At 35.4% G+C, this 16,252-nt stretch overlaps 1 protein-coding gene across 1 annotated transcript; it reads right to left on the reverse strand.

Annotated features, from left to right (window-relative positions):
* Positions 1-11,488: 11,488 nt before the first annotated feature.
* On the reverse strand, positions 11,489-15,930 carry LOC100892774 (galactose-3-O-sulfotransferase 2). Its single transcript, XM_011664285.2, has 2 exons — positions 15,503-15,930; positions 11,489-12,827 (listed from the first exon to the last, which is right to left on the reverse strand). Exons 1-2 carry the CDS (start codon positions 15,676-15,678, stop codon positions 11,645-11,647), a joined length of 1,359 nt encoding a protein of 452 aa, XP_011662587.2. The 5' UTR covers positions 15,679-15,930; the 3' UTR covers positions 11,489-11,644.
* Between the last annotated feature and the right edge of the window lie 322 nt (positions 15,931-16,252).

The raw sequence follows: 16,252 nt of genomic DNA on the forward strand, positions 1-16,252 counted from the left end.
CAGAAGGGGAAAAAAGGAGAGAGGAGCACTGGGAGGAAAAAGAGCAAGGAAGAGGGACAGGAAAAGAAAGAAAAGAAAAGAGAGTAGAACAAAAGAGGGGAAGAAAGAGAGAGAGAGAGAAGGAGAAAAAGAGGAGGAGAAAAGAAAGAAAAGGAGGAATGAGGAGAAGAAGAATAAGAAGGAGAAGAATGAACGTTTTAAACCGTCTTGATAATGCCAATTCTCTTTTGATTAATATTAATGTTTTGGATATTGATAGACTTCAACGTATACAGATTCGAGCAGCCCGTATTGTTTCAAATGAAAGAAAATATGATCATGTGTCTCCTTTGTTTAAACAACTACATTGGTTACCTGTTCACAAGAAAATAATGTATAAAGTTGCACTATTTGTTAATAAATCCATGTATAACCTTATCCAATCCTATATTTCTATAGTCTGTTTTGTCCCATCCACTGGCAATCAAGATATTTATTACATTCAAGGTCAGATCCTCTTCTTCTGCAAATCCCCCGCATCAATTCTTTTTCTGTTCCCAATATTTGGAATAGTCTCCCATTAAGCATTCGTTCCTGCTCCTCAGTCGCATCATTTAAGAGAAATCTCAAAACTTATTTGTTTTCTTCGTAATTTTTTTTTGACAAGGCGTTGTGTGGAGTTATGTGGGATGCGAACGAGGTTGTGTACTGTATGAACCAGACTTGGTTCATGTGGTGCACAACTTTATTGAATTACCTTACACAGCTTTACACAACAAATTTTACAGTGTATGCACTTGGAGAGCAAAATAATTATTCTGTTTTATTTTATTTAGGCGCCTTGAGCATCTCTTGGGGTGGATATGTGCGCATTATAAATGTTGTTATTATTATTATTATTATTATTACAAATGTAAAGCGCTTTGGGCATGTTCAAAATATCAATGGGTATATAATGTATGTATCACTTTAATCATTATTGTTCTTCATCATCCATGTATGGAATATTTGACAATGATTGTAAATTAACCCGGGCATGTGTGAAAGAAACCACCAGCACTTTTTGTAAGGATCATCGCGTAGATACAAGTTTCGGCAACCATCTCTTAACTTTAGCACTTTAGCATTGGAAATCGGCACAAAGGCATAGGCAAGTAAATCGTATTACCTCATAAACTCAACTTATACCATGCGAGTCTAAAAGGCTATACGTGCAAACATAATATGCAACCAAACAAATTTCTGTATTCAAGTAGATATTCATTGATTTTAAAAACTAACTTTATTTTCATTATTGCAAAGTTGAAACTTTGATTCGACAAGGTTATCAAAATTCAATGCTTGGAAACATTCGAAGTAACGATTATTATAAATTACAAAACGCTTAAATACAGCCCCGGCATAGCACCTAAAGAGCTCTCCGAACGCTGCTGAGATGTGTGAGATCACAGTATGGACATAATTTATGTGTTTATTTTGATGACAAATGCAGTGATACAAAAAATAAAGGAATCTGTCGCTTGTAAACAAAATAAGACACCATTGTATATTCAGCTGCACACTAGGCGGTATGTTCGGCGTTTCAAGAGGGAACAAACGCCGTCCTTAAGATCATTTCGTTTTTTTTTCAATCATTGAAAGTCTGGTTTCTTTGATTGTTAATTAACCCCTATCCCGTGTATTTACAAGCAAAGGATTTTAGTTATCAGAATCGGGTCATATCCCCGTTTGAATGGTTTGACATGCCATCACATTTATATACACTAAACTCATTATAATTTGACAAATAATAGCTTTGCAATTATGTTCATTCTTTATGGGATGTCGTCTGCTTGGGCAGTATTGGTCCATATAGTGACTTCATTAAAACATCGTTATTTTTCCGGCGAATCTCTTGTATTTCCCAGCTGCTATGGAGGTGGTTGTATTTGTATTTTTATAAATCACCCGATATGCAGTTGATCTAAAACTTATACGATGGCCATCTGTTAGCTTACCGGTTTCTAGTGATACATTAGTTGACATATTTGTGATTTTCTTTGAATTTCACCTTTCATACATTTCGTTTCCAATTACATTGTACAAATAAATGTGAAGTTCGTGGATTTCATGCGATTTGGAATGAATATGTGGAAGCGGGGTCTATTCGCTATTCATAAGGACCGCTATTCATAAGGTCCGCTATTCATAAGGACTGTTATTCATAACGTGTAAATTCCCGTACTTCCTGGTCCGCTATTCATAATGGCAAAAGAGGGTCGCTATTCATAAAGAAATAAGGTTCGTCAATCATAAGGACCACTATTCATAACGTGAGATGAGGGTCGCTATTCATAATTCATATTAAGGGTCATTAATCATAAGGACCGCTATTCATAATATGAAATCAGGGTCACTATTCATAATACGACGAGAGGGTCGCTATTCATAATACGAAATAAGGTTCATTACTTATAAGGGTCGCTATTCATAACACGGGAAGAGGGTCGTTATTCATAATACGAAATGAGGGTCGCTATTCATAATAAGAAATGAGGGTCGCTATTCATAATAAGAGAAGAGGGTCGCTATTCATAATAGGAGAAGAGGGTCCCTATTCATAATAGGAGAAGAGGGTCGCTATTCATAATAAGAAATGAGGGTCGCTATTCATAATAGGAGAAGAGGGTCGCTATTCATAATAGGAGAAGAGGGTCGCTATTCATAATACGAAATGAGGGTCGCTATTCATAATACGAAATGAGGGTCGCTATTCATAGTAAGAAACGAGGGTCACTATTCATAATAGGAGAAGAGGGTCGCTATTCATAATAGGAGAAGAGGGTCGCTATTCATAATAGGAGAAGAGGGTCGCTATTCATAATAGGAGAAGAGGGTCGCTATTCATAATAGGAGAAGAGGGTTGCTATTCATAATAGGAGAAGAGGGTCGCTATTCATAATAGGAGAAGAGGGTCGCTATTCATAATACGAAGTGAGGTTCGCTATTCATAATAGGAGAAGAGGGTCGCTATTCATAATAGGAGAAGAGAGTCGCTATTCATAATAGGAGTAAGGGGTCGCTATTCATAATACAAAATGAGGTTCGCTATTCATAATAGGAGAAGAGGGTCGCTATTCATAATACGAAATGAGGTTCGCTGTTCATAATAGGAAAAGAGGGTCGCTATTCATAATAGGAGAAGAGGGTCGCTTTTCATAATAAGAGAAGAGGGTCGCTATTCATAATAGGAGAAGAGGGTCGCTATTCATAATACGAAATGAGGGTCGCTTTTCATAATAAGAAATGAGGTTCGCTATTCATTATAGGAGGAGAGGGTTGCTATTCATAATAGGAGAAGAGGGTCGCTATTCATAATAGGAGTAAGGGGTCGCTATTCATAATACGAAATGAGGTTCGCTATTCATAATAGGAGAAGAGGGTCGCTATCCATAATAGGAGAAGAGGGTCGCTATTCATAATACGAAATGAAGGTCGATATTCATAAAAAGAAATGAGGTTCGCTATTCATAATAGAAGTATAGGATCGCTATTCTTAATAGTTGCCCCCCCCCCCCCCGTGGCTACGTTCCTGGTCCTGTAGGGGGGGCGTCATATAACCCTGAATAGTTGTCTCTTTTTAAAGTAGTTATATTTTATCTGTTATCTTTGATAATTATATAGAGCTCATGTGGTGAGAAAAAATAAAAGTAAAACATAACACACATGTAGTCCTATCGTAAATAATTGTCCTCCTTGTTGGAAATCTTGCCCCACCACCCTGCCCCCGACTGATCTTATCCAGGCTACGCCACTGAGATATTAAGTACGCCAAGCAGGCCCATTATCCATTTTAGCTTGCTATTTAAGAAACTAGTAATTGTTTATACGACAATAATTTTTTTGTAGAAAGTAATTTGTATTAGGACTTATGGACCTACAAACTATTGAGCGGGATTGGACCTGACCATAAGCCTAGTATCTACCTACCAAGCCCACTCCCCCCCCCCCCCCCGCCATCAGTACGCCCCGGCGCGGATCAAGAATTTTCCAATAGGGGGGGGGGGGGGGGGCTGGTGACCAAAATGATGGGACACGTTCATTATTTAGGCATGCCTTTCTTTCTTCAGAAATGTGAGTTTTCAATAACTATTTTCTTCAAATGTTTGGGACCATGTGGCCTACCCCCCCCCCCCGGCTTATGCTGTAGCCATGGGGTGTCCTCTATCCAGTATGTCGCTTTCTTATTAACATTTAGTTTATTGCTTATGTCATTTTGACTTTTTCGGTATTATGAATAGCGACCCTCACGTCGTATTATGAATAGCGACCACTACTCCTATTATGAATAGCGACCACTACTCCTATTATGAATAGCGACCCTCTTCTCCTATTGTGAATACCGACCCTCATTTCGTATTATGAATAGCGACCCTCTACTCCTTTTATGAATAGCGACCCCCTACTCCTATTATGAATAGCGACCCTCTTCTCCTATTATGAATAGCGACCCTCTTCTCTTATTATGAATAGCGACCCTCATGTCGTATTATGAATAGCGACCCCCTTCTCCTTTTATGAATAGCGACCCCCTACTCCTATTATGAATAGCGACCCTCTTCTCCTATTATGAATAGCGACCCTCTTCTCCTATTATGAATAGCGACCCTCATGTCGTATTATGAATAGCGACCCTCTTCTCCTATTATGAATAGCGACCCTCACGTCGTATTATGAATAGCGACCCTCTTCTCCTATTATGAATAGCGACCCTTTTCATTGCTTATGAATAATGACCCTTATGAATAATGACCCTTATGAATAGCGACCCTCATTTTCCATTATGAATAGCGACCCTCATTTCGTATTATGAATAGCGACCCTCTTTCTGTGTTATGAATACCGACCCTTTTGTAATATTATGAATAGGGACCCTTATGAATAGCGACCCTCTTGTCGTATTATGAATAGCGACCCTCTTCTCCTATTATGAATACCGACCCTCTTCTTTGATTATGAATAGCGGTCCTTCTGAATAATGACCCTTATGAATAATGACCCTTTTCTCCAATTATGAAAAGCGGACCTTATGAATAGCGGTCCTTCTGAATAGTGGACCTTATGAATAGCGGACCTTATGAATAGCGGTCCTTATGAATAGCGACATTGACCCGTGGAAGCATGAGTTAAGACTTCTTTCTTGGCTCGAAACTTTCTTACAGTTATTATGTACACGTTTCAAGCCAGGTTATTCAATGTATTACAAGATAAATCATTACATATATAGCTTTATTTCTCTCAGGTGTTTATATTTTGATACTCGTTTATTTTCTTCTTTTTTTTGCAGATGATTCGAATATACTTGTTCTCATAAAAATCCTGAAACTTTATTAGAAACAGTTCATAGTGAATTATGAAAGAAAGTTACTTTGTGGATCCGTGTAAATAAGTTGTCTTTGAATCTTCAAAAGGTAATCTATGTGCTTTTCAGTAATTCCCTTAATTACCCTAACAGACTCATCTGGAGGCGTACTTTTTGATGATGCTATTATTTTGAGGGTAACTTCCACCAAGTTTCTAGGGTTACACATTAATGCAAAGCTGATTTGGACAACACTTTGTAGCAATCTTTGTAAAGTTATGTCTAAAAATACTGGTGCAATTTATAAATTACGTTCTTTTGTGCCACAAGAAATTTGCTTATTTTATACTCCACTCTGATTGTGCCTTATCTTAATTATGGAGTGTTGGCATGGGGGAAGTCACTAAAAACGCAACTGAATAAGATACTTATCGCTCAGAAAAGGGTGAATATAGAATTGTTTTTAATGTAAAATATCGTGCCCATACACTGCAAAAACAAGGGTGTTAAATTCAACACCATGGGTGTCTATATCGGAAAACACCAGCTTGTGTTATTTAACACCAGGGTTCGGAATTAAACAATTAAATTCCATTTCTTGGTGTTAATATTTGACAACTCCTACTGGTGTAGATTAACACCAATATCTGGAATCATAACAAATTCAATTCCACTTTTGGTGTTTATATTCTTGTTGATCCATTAGAGATTTTTATATGGGTTTCTGATAGTCCCACATTCCATGTTATCGACCAGCCGAGGGTAGAAGAAACAGTGGTAAACTGATAATTCATAATCGATGTTGGCAACTGTCCACCAATAGGTATGTTTGAATAAAACAATTGGGATTTGGGTATTAATTCGGTCTTTGCAGATCCAAATAACATCATTAACAAAATTAATCATGCCACAATATCAAATATCGAATATCAAACATTTGTGCGCGCGCGTGTGTGTGTGTGTGTGTGACTTTGCTTCTGCAAAAAGCATATGCAATGCATTTCATTTGATACATTCAATTCATTCTCTCACTCCACTAATCCCAACATAATACATACTGTAGGCATCACTTTGGCGCAAGTCGATTTTTGCACTCTTGCAAACAATGCCTCCTGTTCATCCAAGCGTGAACAAATACCACATAAAAATGATACCAAATGATTTGGGGAAAAAACACTCTTTCATAAGATGTATATTAACTGTTCATAGATGATTTTAAAAATTATTAGCAATTTTCTAGGTGTAAACTTTTTTTTGACTCACACGGTAGTTGTTTGTTCCTTTTTTTTTAAATTCTATGTACAAATGTTTGTGAAAGAAAAAAAGAACTCTATGAACTATGAACTATCAACCTAAACGGCTTCGTGCTTGGTAAAGCGGCGAACACAATATATCATGTTATATCACGTGATCACGTACGCGCGCTGGCTACAAATACGAATACAAATAGCAAACATTACTGGCAACGTGCAAAATTAGAGATATATAGTGTAGTGTAAGGGGAGATGAACATTGAAGGAATTCCAAACATTTTGGTCCATGTTGTCTTACCGATTTTGGCGCTAAAATTGTTTAAATCTTGGAAATCTTTTGAACGACGGGTCGGATATGTGTAAACAGAAATAGGAATATGGGTTGATTGTGAGAATATGTATATGCCTGCCTGAAAAATATGAATGTTTTATATTTTCTAATGTTTTAAACGATGAAATAAAGGTTCCGTGTGTGATAAATAATTAAAGTTATAGTAGTCATTCAAATCGCTCTCTTTTGGAGCAAAAATAAGGAATTTCCAACATCCGATATAAGCAACTAGACATTTTCATTAATTCACTATACGTTTTGAGCGTATCGAAGTTTTTATGGGAATAAAGAACACTTGTATCATCAACAAAAACAATAAAATTCAAAGTGGATTCAATAATATACAAATATACACTGTCTTGAGAGGGTCTGGTTAAAACTATGTGCAAGAGGCGATCGGAGGGGTACTCTCTAAATTTGAAAGTCTTATTTTTAAATCTTAAAGTCTTACTTTTAAATCTAACAGAGACTGATATTAGTGACGAACCCTTTGAGATTTAAAATAAGTCTAAGCTAAGACTTGAAATTTTAAGTCCCTGAAAAGGTTTGAAATTTAAGTCAATTGGATTTATATTTCAAGTCTTTTAATATTTATTTTAAACCTTTCTTGGATTCATTTCAAAAATAAATCTAAGCTAAGACTTAAAATTTTAAGTCCCTGAAAGATTTAAAGTTTAAGTCAATTGTATTTATATTTCAAGTCTTTTAGATTTACTGGTCTAGCTAAGCCATTAGAACCATTTGGTAAAACTTCCAACCAATTGAACGGCAACAACACTTCAATACTGGTACGTCTGTATTATCAATGTAAAGGCATCGGTAATAAGTAGACTTATACATAATTTAATTAATCGAATTTTTTTCATATACTTGTATTTTATTGAAATTATTTTAGTTCATAGTTAATGTTTCCCTTATTCATGTTTAATTAAATGGAATTCATACGAAGTAGCGAAATGTCCTAATAACTTGTAATTTATATTTGTAGTATTTTCGAAATGAATTGCATATACCTAAATCATCAGTAATTAAGAAATATGCTGTAAATTCAGAAAAATTGTTAAAAAAACATAGATCTGCACGCACCCCATATTCAATATGCAAATTAATTGGTGTCAGCTGGTTCAACTGGAAATATGCCAACAGTCAGTCATCAACAGGTGCAACTGGAAATATGCACATCTTATTGGCGAGAAGTTTATAGTCTTTCCAAGATTTATATCTAGAAGCTGGTTTCGATAAAACTTTTAGTCGAATTCCCAATTTATTAAGTCTTAAAGACTTGAAATATTTTAAGTCTCAAAATGGATTTAAAATTTAAGTCCTAGAAATTAAGAGAGTACAGCCCCAAAGCAAATGGTTCTATTGGAGTCATCGAGGCACATAGTTTAACCTGTACCTCGAAAAGAAGGCATGGTATATTTGTTTCATATCTTGCATCAAAAATGTATTTAAAAATAAAAAAAATAAAAAAAATAAATCAACTCCCAGATAGTACTCCCAAATAGAACTTCTACTCCGAAATAGTATTTTATTCAGAGCAACCTTAAAATAGTTGAAATATTTCTGGTCACGTGACGAGCTCTCAACCAATCAAAAGCCAATACATTTTTGATGCAGGATATAATACGATTTATATTAATAATAAATAACAAAAGACCCGATATAGAAAAATTCGGCACACCACATTTAATATTTTTTTAAATTGTATTCGTGACTTTGAAAAGATACGTATTGTCTTTCTTGTAAATGAATAATAAACCACGAGCTTAACCTCTTTAGTATTGTAATTAATATTTATAATCTATCGTATCAAAAGCTTTGGAAAAGTTCACAAATACTCGAATAATACTGCTCGCAAAAGCCTCAACTAGTATATGTAAAATTGTGTGATCGGTAGAATGACCATTTCTGAATCCAAAGTTCCAAACGGGTTAGGAATCAATGATTTATTATTTTGTAACAGGTGTAGTAAAGTCCTTACTATAATAAATACTTTGTAACAATGATATCGCCCTATAATTACTTATTACCGAAGAATCAGCCTTTTTATAAGTAGGAAACACTTTAGCGATTTTAAGGAAATTCGGGCATACAGCCGTTGAAAGTGTTAAGTTGAATATATTTGTCAGGAGTTAAAATATTGAAGATTATTTGTTTCAACAAGTGAATGCGTTTCTATGATGTAGTTTTTATATTGAAGGTATATGTACTCCAGGAAAGCTTTAGGATTTAAACTGGGTGGTCTATTAATAACGCCTACATCAGGATTTTTAAAAGAGTTTTCAATTTCTATTTCAATAAATAACGATTCTGCATTTCCTTCAGAAAAACGTAAATCATGTCTTATTACAAATGATATAGAACTTTCAATATATTATAATGCTACGCCACCTCCTCTTTTTATTTTCGTGTCTGTATGAATAAATATTTATGCAGTAAGTTACTCAGTATAGCTATCTAGTAATTAAAATCTTTTTATTTTTATTTTTTTTGAAATAAATAAGATAGGGAACAGATATGGAGTAGAAAATATTCATCAAATAGGTGCTGTAACTAACTTCAATAAACGTATCAATGACCAAGTACAGCTTATAACGCTTGGAGCATTGGAGCAAAACAAGTACTGTAAGTTACATGAAGGCACATACGTCTTGTCTTAAGACGATTATCAATAACTATAAACGACTGTCGTTTATAGTGTTACGAATGTTACGAATGTAGATAAAAATAATTTAGTACATATTGATCTTTGCAAGAACAAGAATGAAAAAAGTTAAACACATAATATACAGAATGCAAGATAGGGGACAGATATAGAGAAGACAAATATTCATCAAATAGGTGCGGGAACTATAACGGCAATAAACGTATCAATAACCATTAGTATACAGCTTATAACGCTTTGAGCACTGGAGAAAAAACAAGTACTGTAAGTTACATAATACATTATAGGCTTTTTACCTCTTGTTTTCAGACGGTTATCATTAACTATAAACGACAGTTACGATTGTAGATAAAATAAGACATCCGTACATAGGCACATGTCTAAAAAGGAATTTAGTATGTATTGATCTTTGCAAGAAAAAGAATGAAAGAGTTGAAGGCGCAATACAAAATGTAACAAAAAAACAACAATAAACAATAATAAACCAAGTACAACAACAATAAACCAAGTACCTTTATGGAATAGTTATTGCACTAGTTGTCTATGCTCATGATGGCTGTCTCCTGCATTTTCTGTAATTTATCTCTTTTTTTTCATTGAAATTATATTTGTGTTTGTATGCATCTTATTCAATGTACTTAAAAATGTATAATTATGTAAAATGAAGAAATATTTGTTACTTTATGTATATGATTATGTTTCATTTTGAAAATGCAGAAATAAGAAACAAAGAAATAACGAAAGTGTGAACAAATAAACCGCGTGCATGACTTTGTGCACTTGTATATATGTGTGTACATAATGAAAGTAATATTAACATATGACAAATTACAATGCTACGAAACGAAAAAAGATATCATTAATTATCAACAAATGATGATACTTTAGGAGCTGTCAATAAGTGGTTTCCATACTGCTGCTTATTGAGTCCATATAGTACATGAATCCTGAGTAAGAATTCATCGTGAAGGAGAACGAGGAAACTAACCCCTTTGATAATTCAAGCTATCCTTCCGTTTCCGTTGATCTCCACTATCCGCCTGAAAAGTAAAGACTGGGTTATCATCTCGATATGCTGCATTGGGTTCTTCCAGCCATTTCCTTTTCTGCTATAAAATTTGCTTGATGAGATAATCAGCGATGTAATATGGTACATAATTACACATTTGCCAAAGTTTAAAAAGATATTTTAAAAATCTATTTTATGGATGGATATACAAGTAGGCCTACGTATAGAGAAAACACCACCCCACACAAGGTATCCGGAATTATAGAGTTGTGGGTTACGAATGATGGGTAGTGGATTCAATTTTCTTATAAAACAGTCAGAGTCAAATATTCAACTTCGATACCAAAGATTCAGTTATCCTAATTAATGGTATAGTGTCCCAACTACATTAACAATAATTATCTTTTCTGTAGACTCGGCACATGGTGTAATTAACCAAGGAGTTGATTTAACATTTCCGCACGGAAAGCGGAAAGCTGGACTCTCTACAAAAGTCAAGTAAAGAAACTTCACGCGTTCATGATGAGACACCTTCGAGCAATCATGAGAATCAGTTGGAAGGACAAGGTGACCAACAAAGAGGTACTAGAGCGAGCAAACCTTCCTTCTATGGAGGACCTGCTCATCAGGAAGAACCTACGATGGACAGGCCATGTCATCAGGATGCCCTCTGAGAGGTTACCAAAGCAAGTACTATTCTCGCAACTACCCGCTGGCGAAAGAGGGATTGGTCGTCCACGGCTTCGCTACAAGGACACGATCAAGAGGAACCTTAAGCGGAGGCAAATTGAAACCAAGACTTGGACAATTGCTGCAGGCCAGCGAGCTGTATGGAGAACAGCTGTAAAGTGAAAATGAAGGCGGTCATTGTCGCTTCGCGACAGACAGCTACTACTACTACTGATTTAACATTTGATGGGTTATTGGCCTTAAATTTCTTTTTAAAAGAAAATTCTCCCAAATTTTGCTTGGGAATAGTCCAGATTTATCTTTTTTCTATACTTATGGTCTGATTTGCCATTATGGTTTTACCGTTTGTCAGATGTTCTTAAGGATCTGGCTTTCAAGTGGACTTTTGTTTTGAAAACTTACTCGAATTAGTTTTTATATTCCTATCCTTCGTTTTCATCTTCGAGTCGGGATGTTTTAATGGTAATCTACTACTGATCAATCTTTTTTTCTGGGCAACATGTTTTCTTAAACGTTCATGGAAACCGGTGTGGTATTGTGGTATTCCCATTGTGTGCATGCGTACACAAGTCTTTTCCGTCGAATCGATATCGCTCATGTCATAATCGTTACACCATTTTGGCGCGTTCTTTACCATGATAAAAGCAACTATGCGGTTATCATTAATTCTACTCTCGTTAACTCTAGCAATACATTTACCCACGAACTCCTGATGTTTTTTGAATAATTTCATATCTGCTTCAAAGTCCCCGTCATAATTTCGAACTTTCTCCCAAAATGTCTTGTTAAAATAACTGTAGAGTTTTGCATCGCCAGTATTCCACTGCAGAATTTTCGAACGCAATTCATCTGTCGTGTTTCGTTTGAAGGTGGCAGAACGAATGCCCTTTGATATATATGTGATGTCAGTCATTTTCCAACATAGTAACTTCCGAAGTAACACGAGAGACTCATCAAAATACTCGTTGATCATTACCAGGTTGAAATCTCTGTCCAGCTGTTTGATATAATGATCAACGACGTCCATCCGGTACATATCCACAGGATCCATCCCAAGATCATAAAGCTGCATGCTATGTATTCGATTTTCCATACCCGGGTATTTCTGCTGCACATAGTTGTAATATTTCATCGGATTCGACATAAAAAGCTCAATCGGATTCTCGGACTTTGGCAAGAAACGATCCATTTTAAAATAATAAAATCCGGACTCGAATTGTGCCACTGGATTTCTAAGGATCGTCACATATGTTGCATTGTGAAGAACCTTATCCATTTCTGACCGGTTGTATCGGATATGGTTGGTAAACATTTGGTAACCAATGCTGAAATTCCAACTTTTGGAAGTCGGTGGTCCGATTTTAGATGTGTTGAAGGTATCTGTTTCACTGAGAATATGTTTGTAATCAGGCACCAGAAATGTAAGATTGTGCTTCGTGCCGAATCTTTGGAAGACTGAAGATACTGTTGTAGAACCCGTCTTGTGAGTTTTAAGAAAGACTACATGGTGAACTTCACTGCATCCCAGGGGACGAAAGGAAGTGGCATCGTTTAATCTGTAAAACAAGGAAAAGATTTCCTGATAAATCAATTTCTAAAAACCTCTCTGGCACTACAAGATAAGCATAATGTGGTCATATTGTTATAAAGCACGAAAGAAACTTTTTTATATCAAATTTTTGATCATAATCTAAAGGAGATGGAGAAGGTATTCTATAGGATTCCAGGACAATGTCACCTGGGCCCTGTTTCATAAAATTTGATATGAATAACAAATAACAAGCTATACTGTTATAAGCTACTGAAATCATGGCATCTGATTGGCTGAGAGCAAATTTGTCATAGAAATTTAGCAGTTGTTATAGATAACAAGTTTTATGAAACAGGCCCCTTGACTATACAACATTGCACTTCAGAATCTCATTTCGAGACAATACTATACATGGAAAATAGTGTGCAGTATGCCACAGAACTGATTTGATACATATATCCAGGGGGTAGATGATCTCCAACCAACTATCTTCTTTGATGTTTCATTCGATAGCAGAACAGGGGGTCACCGATGCAAAATATTGAAGAAGCATGGGATGAAGTCAATGTTGAAGCATTGCTCTTTTTAACAAAGAGTGATATCAGAATGGAATAACCTACCTTGCAGTAGAAAGTCCATCAGCGAACAGTTTAAAGACAAATCTAAGGAATATTTCGGCATCCACAAGAGAAGAATTTGACCCCAAAGAATTATTTTAACTGTCCATGTTATTTTAACAGCTGCGAAGAGCCTCTCATAATATAGAACATTAATTCGTCATCGTGATTGCAAAGGGGCAAATAAGTTTAGTGTCACTTTAAGCCCACTTCATATCGAAATGAATATTGGATACATGCTCATGAAAGTTATGCAATCATTATTCAGGTGAAAGTATTCTTCTCACGATGGCTAACGAAAGGTGTTCATGAAGTACCTCAAGCTATATGTTTTTTATTAAGTTCCTTTTTTCACATGTAATTTCGAAATTATTTAGTGTAAATACCATACAAACTTATGCTATGTAGATGTCTTTATTATTCACGAATATCAATTTTGTAAACATGCTGTGTTTTGTTAATGCATTTTATATATTTTTTTAATAACTAAACTGAACAGAAACTGAAGTGATTATACTGCAATACACGAAGCGGGACTTCTCCATGCATGTGTAAAGATCTTTGGATATTTGGGCGTCATACCATTTTACCATTGTATGCTAACTACGAACTGGTCTACAACCCCAGGGTTTTTTTCAAAAAGATCCTAGGTTGAACATGACTTGTCTCCAAGTCGGACTTAAATTAAGGAAAGCTGTTAGCATCTTTTAAAATATTTTGTGAAAGTTTTTTTAAAAGGCATAAAGTGTTGATTCAAATCATTCATATTTTCTATTATCAAGGCGATATCTGTGGAATTTATAACAATTGTAAAATACTCGAATTTCTGCTTTTGAATATTTCATTTTAAGGCTACAAATGGCTCTCCATACTGTTTAAGTCCAACTTAGAGTTAAGTTCGACTTAAGAAGATCTTTGTGAAACACCCCCTAGGACTATATAAGACTTCACAAAAAATCCCTCTAGGCAAGGAGAATCACGGGAGGAGAATTACCGCCATGCAATATTGCTCATTGGATGATAACCTGAATGGTAGTTATATATATTGTAATTGAACTTGTCAAGGAAAATTTGATATGATTTCGATGAAACGTTAAATTATAGAACTCAGTGTTTAGATCATTTTAATTAAACTTTCCATATAAAAGAGATTAATAGTCTAAAATTTAATTTCGTTTTGATTGAAAAAGAAAAGGATACATTTGTTTCATTTGGCTCTGTATAGTGAGTCTCCTGAAGTACTTGAGCTATAACAATAATTTACTCATTATTATTAGGCTATGGTCTTCCAATGTTTTTCACTAAAGTGCTTGTTCACCGCTTTATTATGTTTGTATGGACGGCAAAAAATTATAGCAAACTTGTTATGAAACAATATATTGGGCCATGGAAATTTCAAATACAGATATGTTATTGTTGCGAGATAACACGATGTTGTTATGGAAACCCGAGTAGCCGTAGTTATAGACCTTTTATGATGTGAGTCTAACCCAACTTTATAATAATAATAATAATAATAAAACGGTGCTTATAAAGCACTTACTATACCGAAGTCTCTAAGCTCTAAAAGTAAAAGACAGTATTTCTAAGGAGGAAAATAGTCAGGAGTGTAGAGAAATGTATTGGTCGTCAAGGGGGAGAAACAATTTATTAACACCATAAGAAGAGAAATATTACAAGTTTGGTGTATACGGATGAGGGAAAGTAGTGTTAGAGAAACTGAGCTCTTGTCTCTGTTGATATTGATTATATCTGATTGACATGCATGCATGGTAAAAGACGCCTCGATTTTGAGTCTTTTTTTTGAGAATGTCTAGCTACTTTATACTATTTGTATTTAATATTTATTGTCCATTTCTGGAAATTTGATTTTCACTGCATGGTGTAACATAATTATACAGATTATCATTTACTACTAAATTTTCCAAAAATTCTAGACAATAACAGTAAGTAAACAAGGTTTAACATTATGATTAAGCAGAATAAACAGAACTACATGGGTTTGGAGTCAGTGTGTCCCATTAGCGACATACGTATTCTGCATCTATAATGATATTTTTGAATTGACCTATCACTGCATTACCTCACTCTCTGATCGTATTTGGGCTTCTTCTCTACTGATATCAATCTCGATTGATGAGATGAGTACACGAGATCGAGCGCGATGACGATGCCGGTGAAGACAACGACTTGTACGAAGATATTTCGCCGACCATTGCCCGGTTCGACAGCTCTCGCCATCTTTTTGCAGCTAGACATCTCTTTGTATGTGCATTGATTGGACTATGAAGATGCCCGGTAAAGATGACAGCAATAATAACAAAAGTTACAATCCACTTCTTAATAAACTTTGCCGCAAACCTGGCGAAGGCAAAAGTGGTATATAAATCTGTTTATTATCCGTGATAACATTGTTGGATGGATCAATGATATGCTATTATAGGTGAGCTCCGTGGTTGGATATTCAAAATTCATCACTATGTGCTATTCACCTACATGAGCACATTCTGCATGAACTACTTCCTTATGACGTATGCCAAGCGAACGATGCTTGCGACCTCAGGTTCATCTCTCAAATGTCGTAAGACGAGTACGCCTACGTGTATATGCAATCACGACGGACGGATAGTTTGGAAGAAATAATCTATACAAAGCACTGGTATTTTCCACTGGCAATGTATCAAGCAACGGCAAACGAACCAATAATATTAACTGCCTGCAAAAAATATTTAAGCACCAAAGACTTTGACAGACGAAAACCACGAATATCCTCCTGGAAAAAATCATGAAAGGTTGATTTCCTCTCAGTATTACATTGTATGTAGTGGAGAAA

This window comes from Strongylocentrotus purpuratus, unplaced genomic scaffold, assembly GCF_000002235.5.
Source record: "Strongylocentrotus purpuratus isolate Spur 01 unplaced genomic scaffold, Spur_5.0 spur5_scaffold_6, whole genome shotgun sequence".
Taxonomy (NCBI): domain Eukaryota; kingdom Metazoa; phylum Echinodermata; class Echinoidea; order Camarodonta; family Strongylocentrotidae; genus Strongylocentrotus; species Strongylocentrotus purpuratus.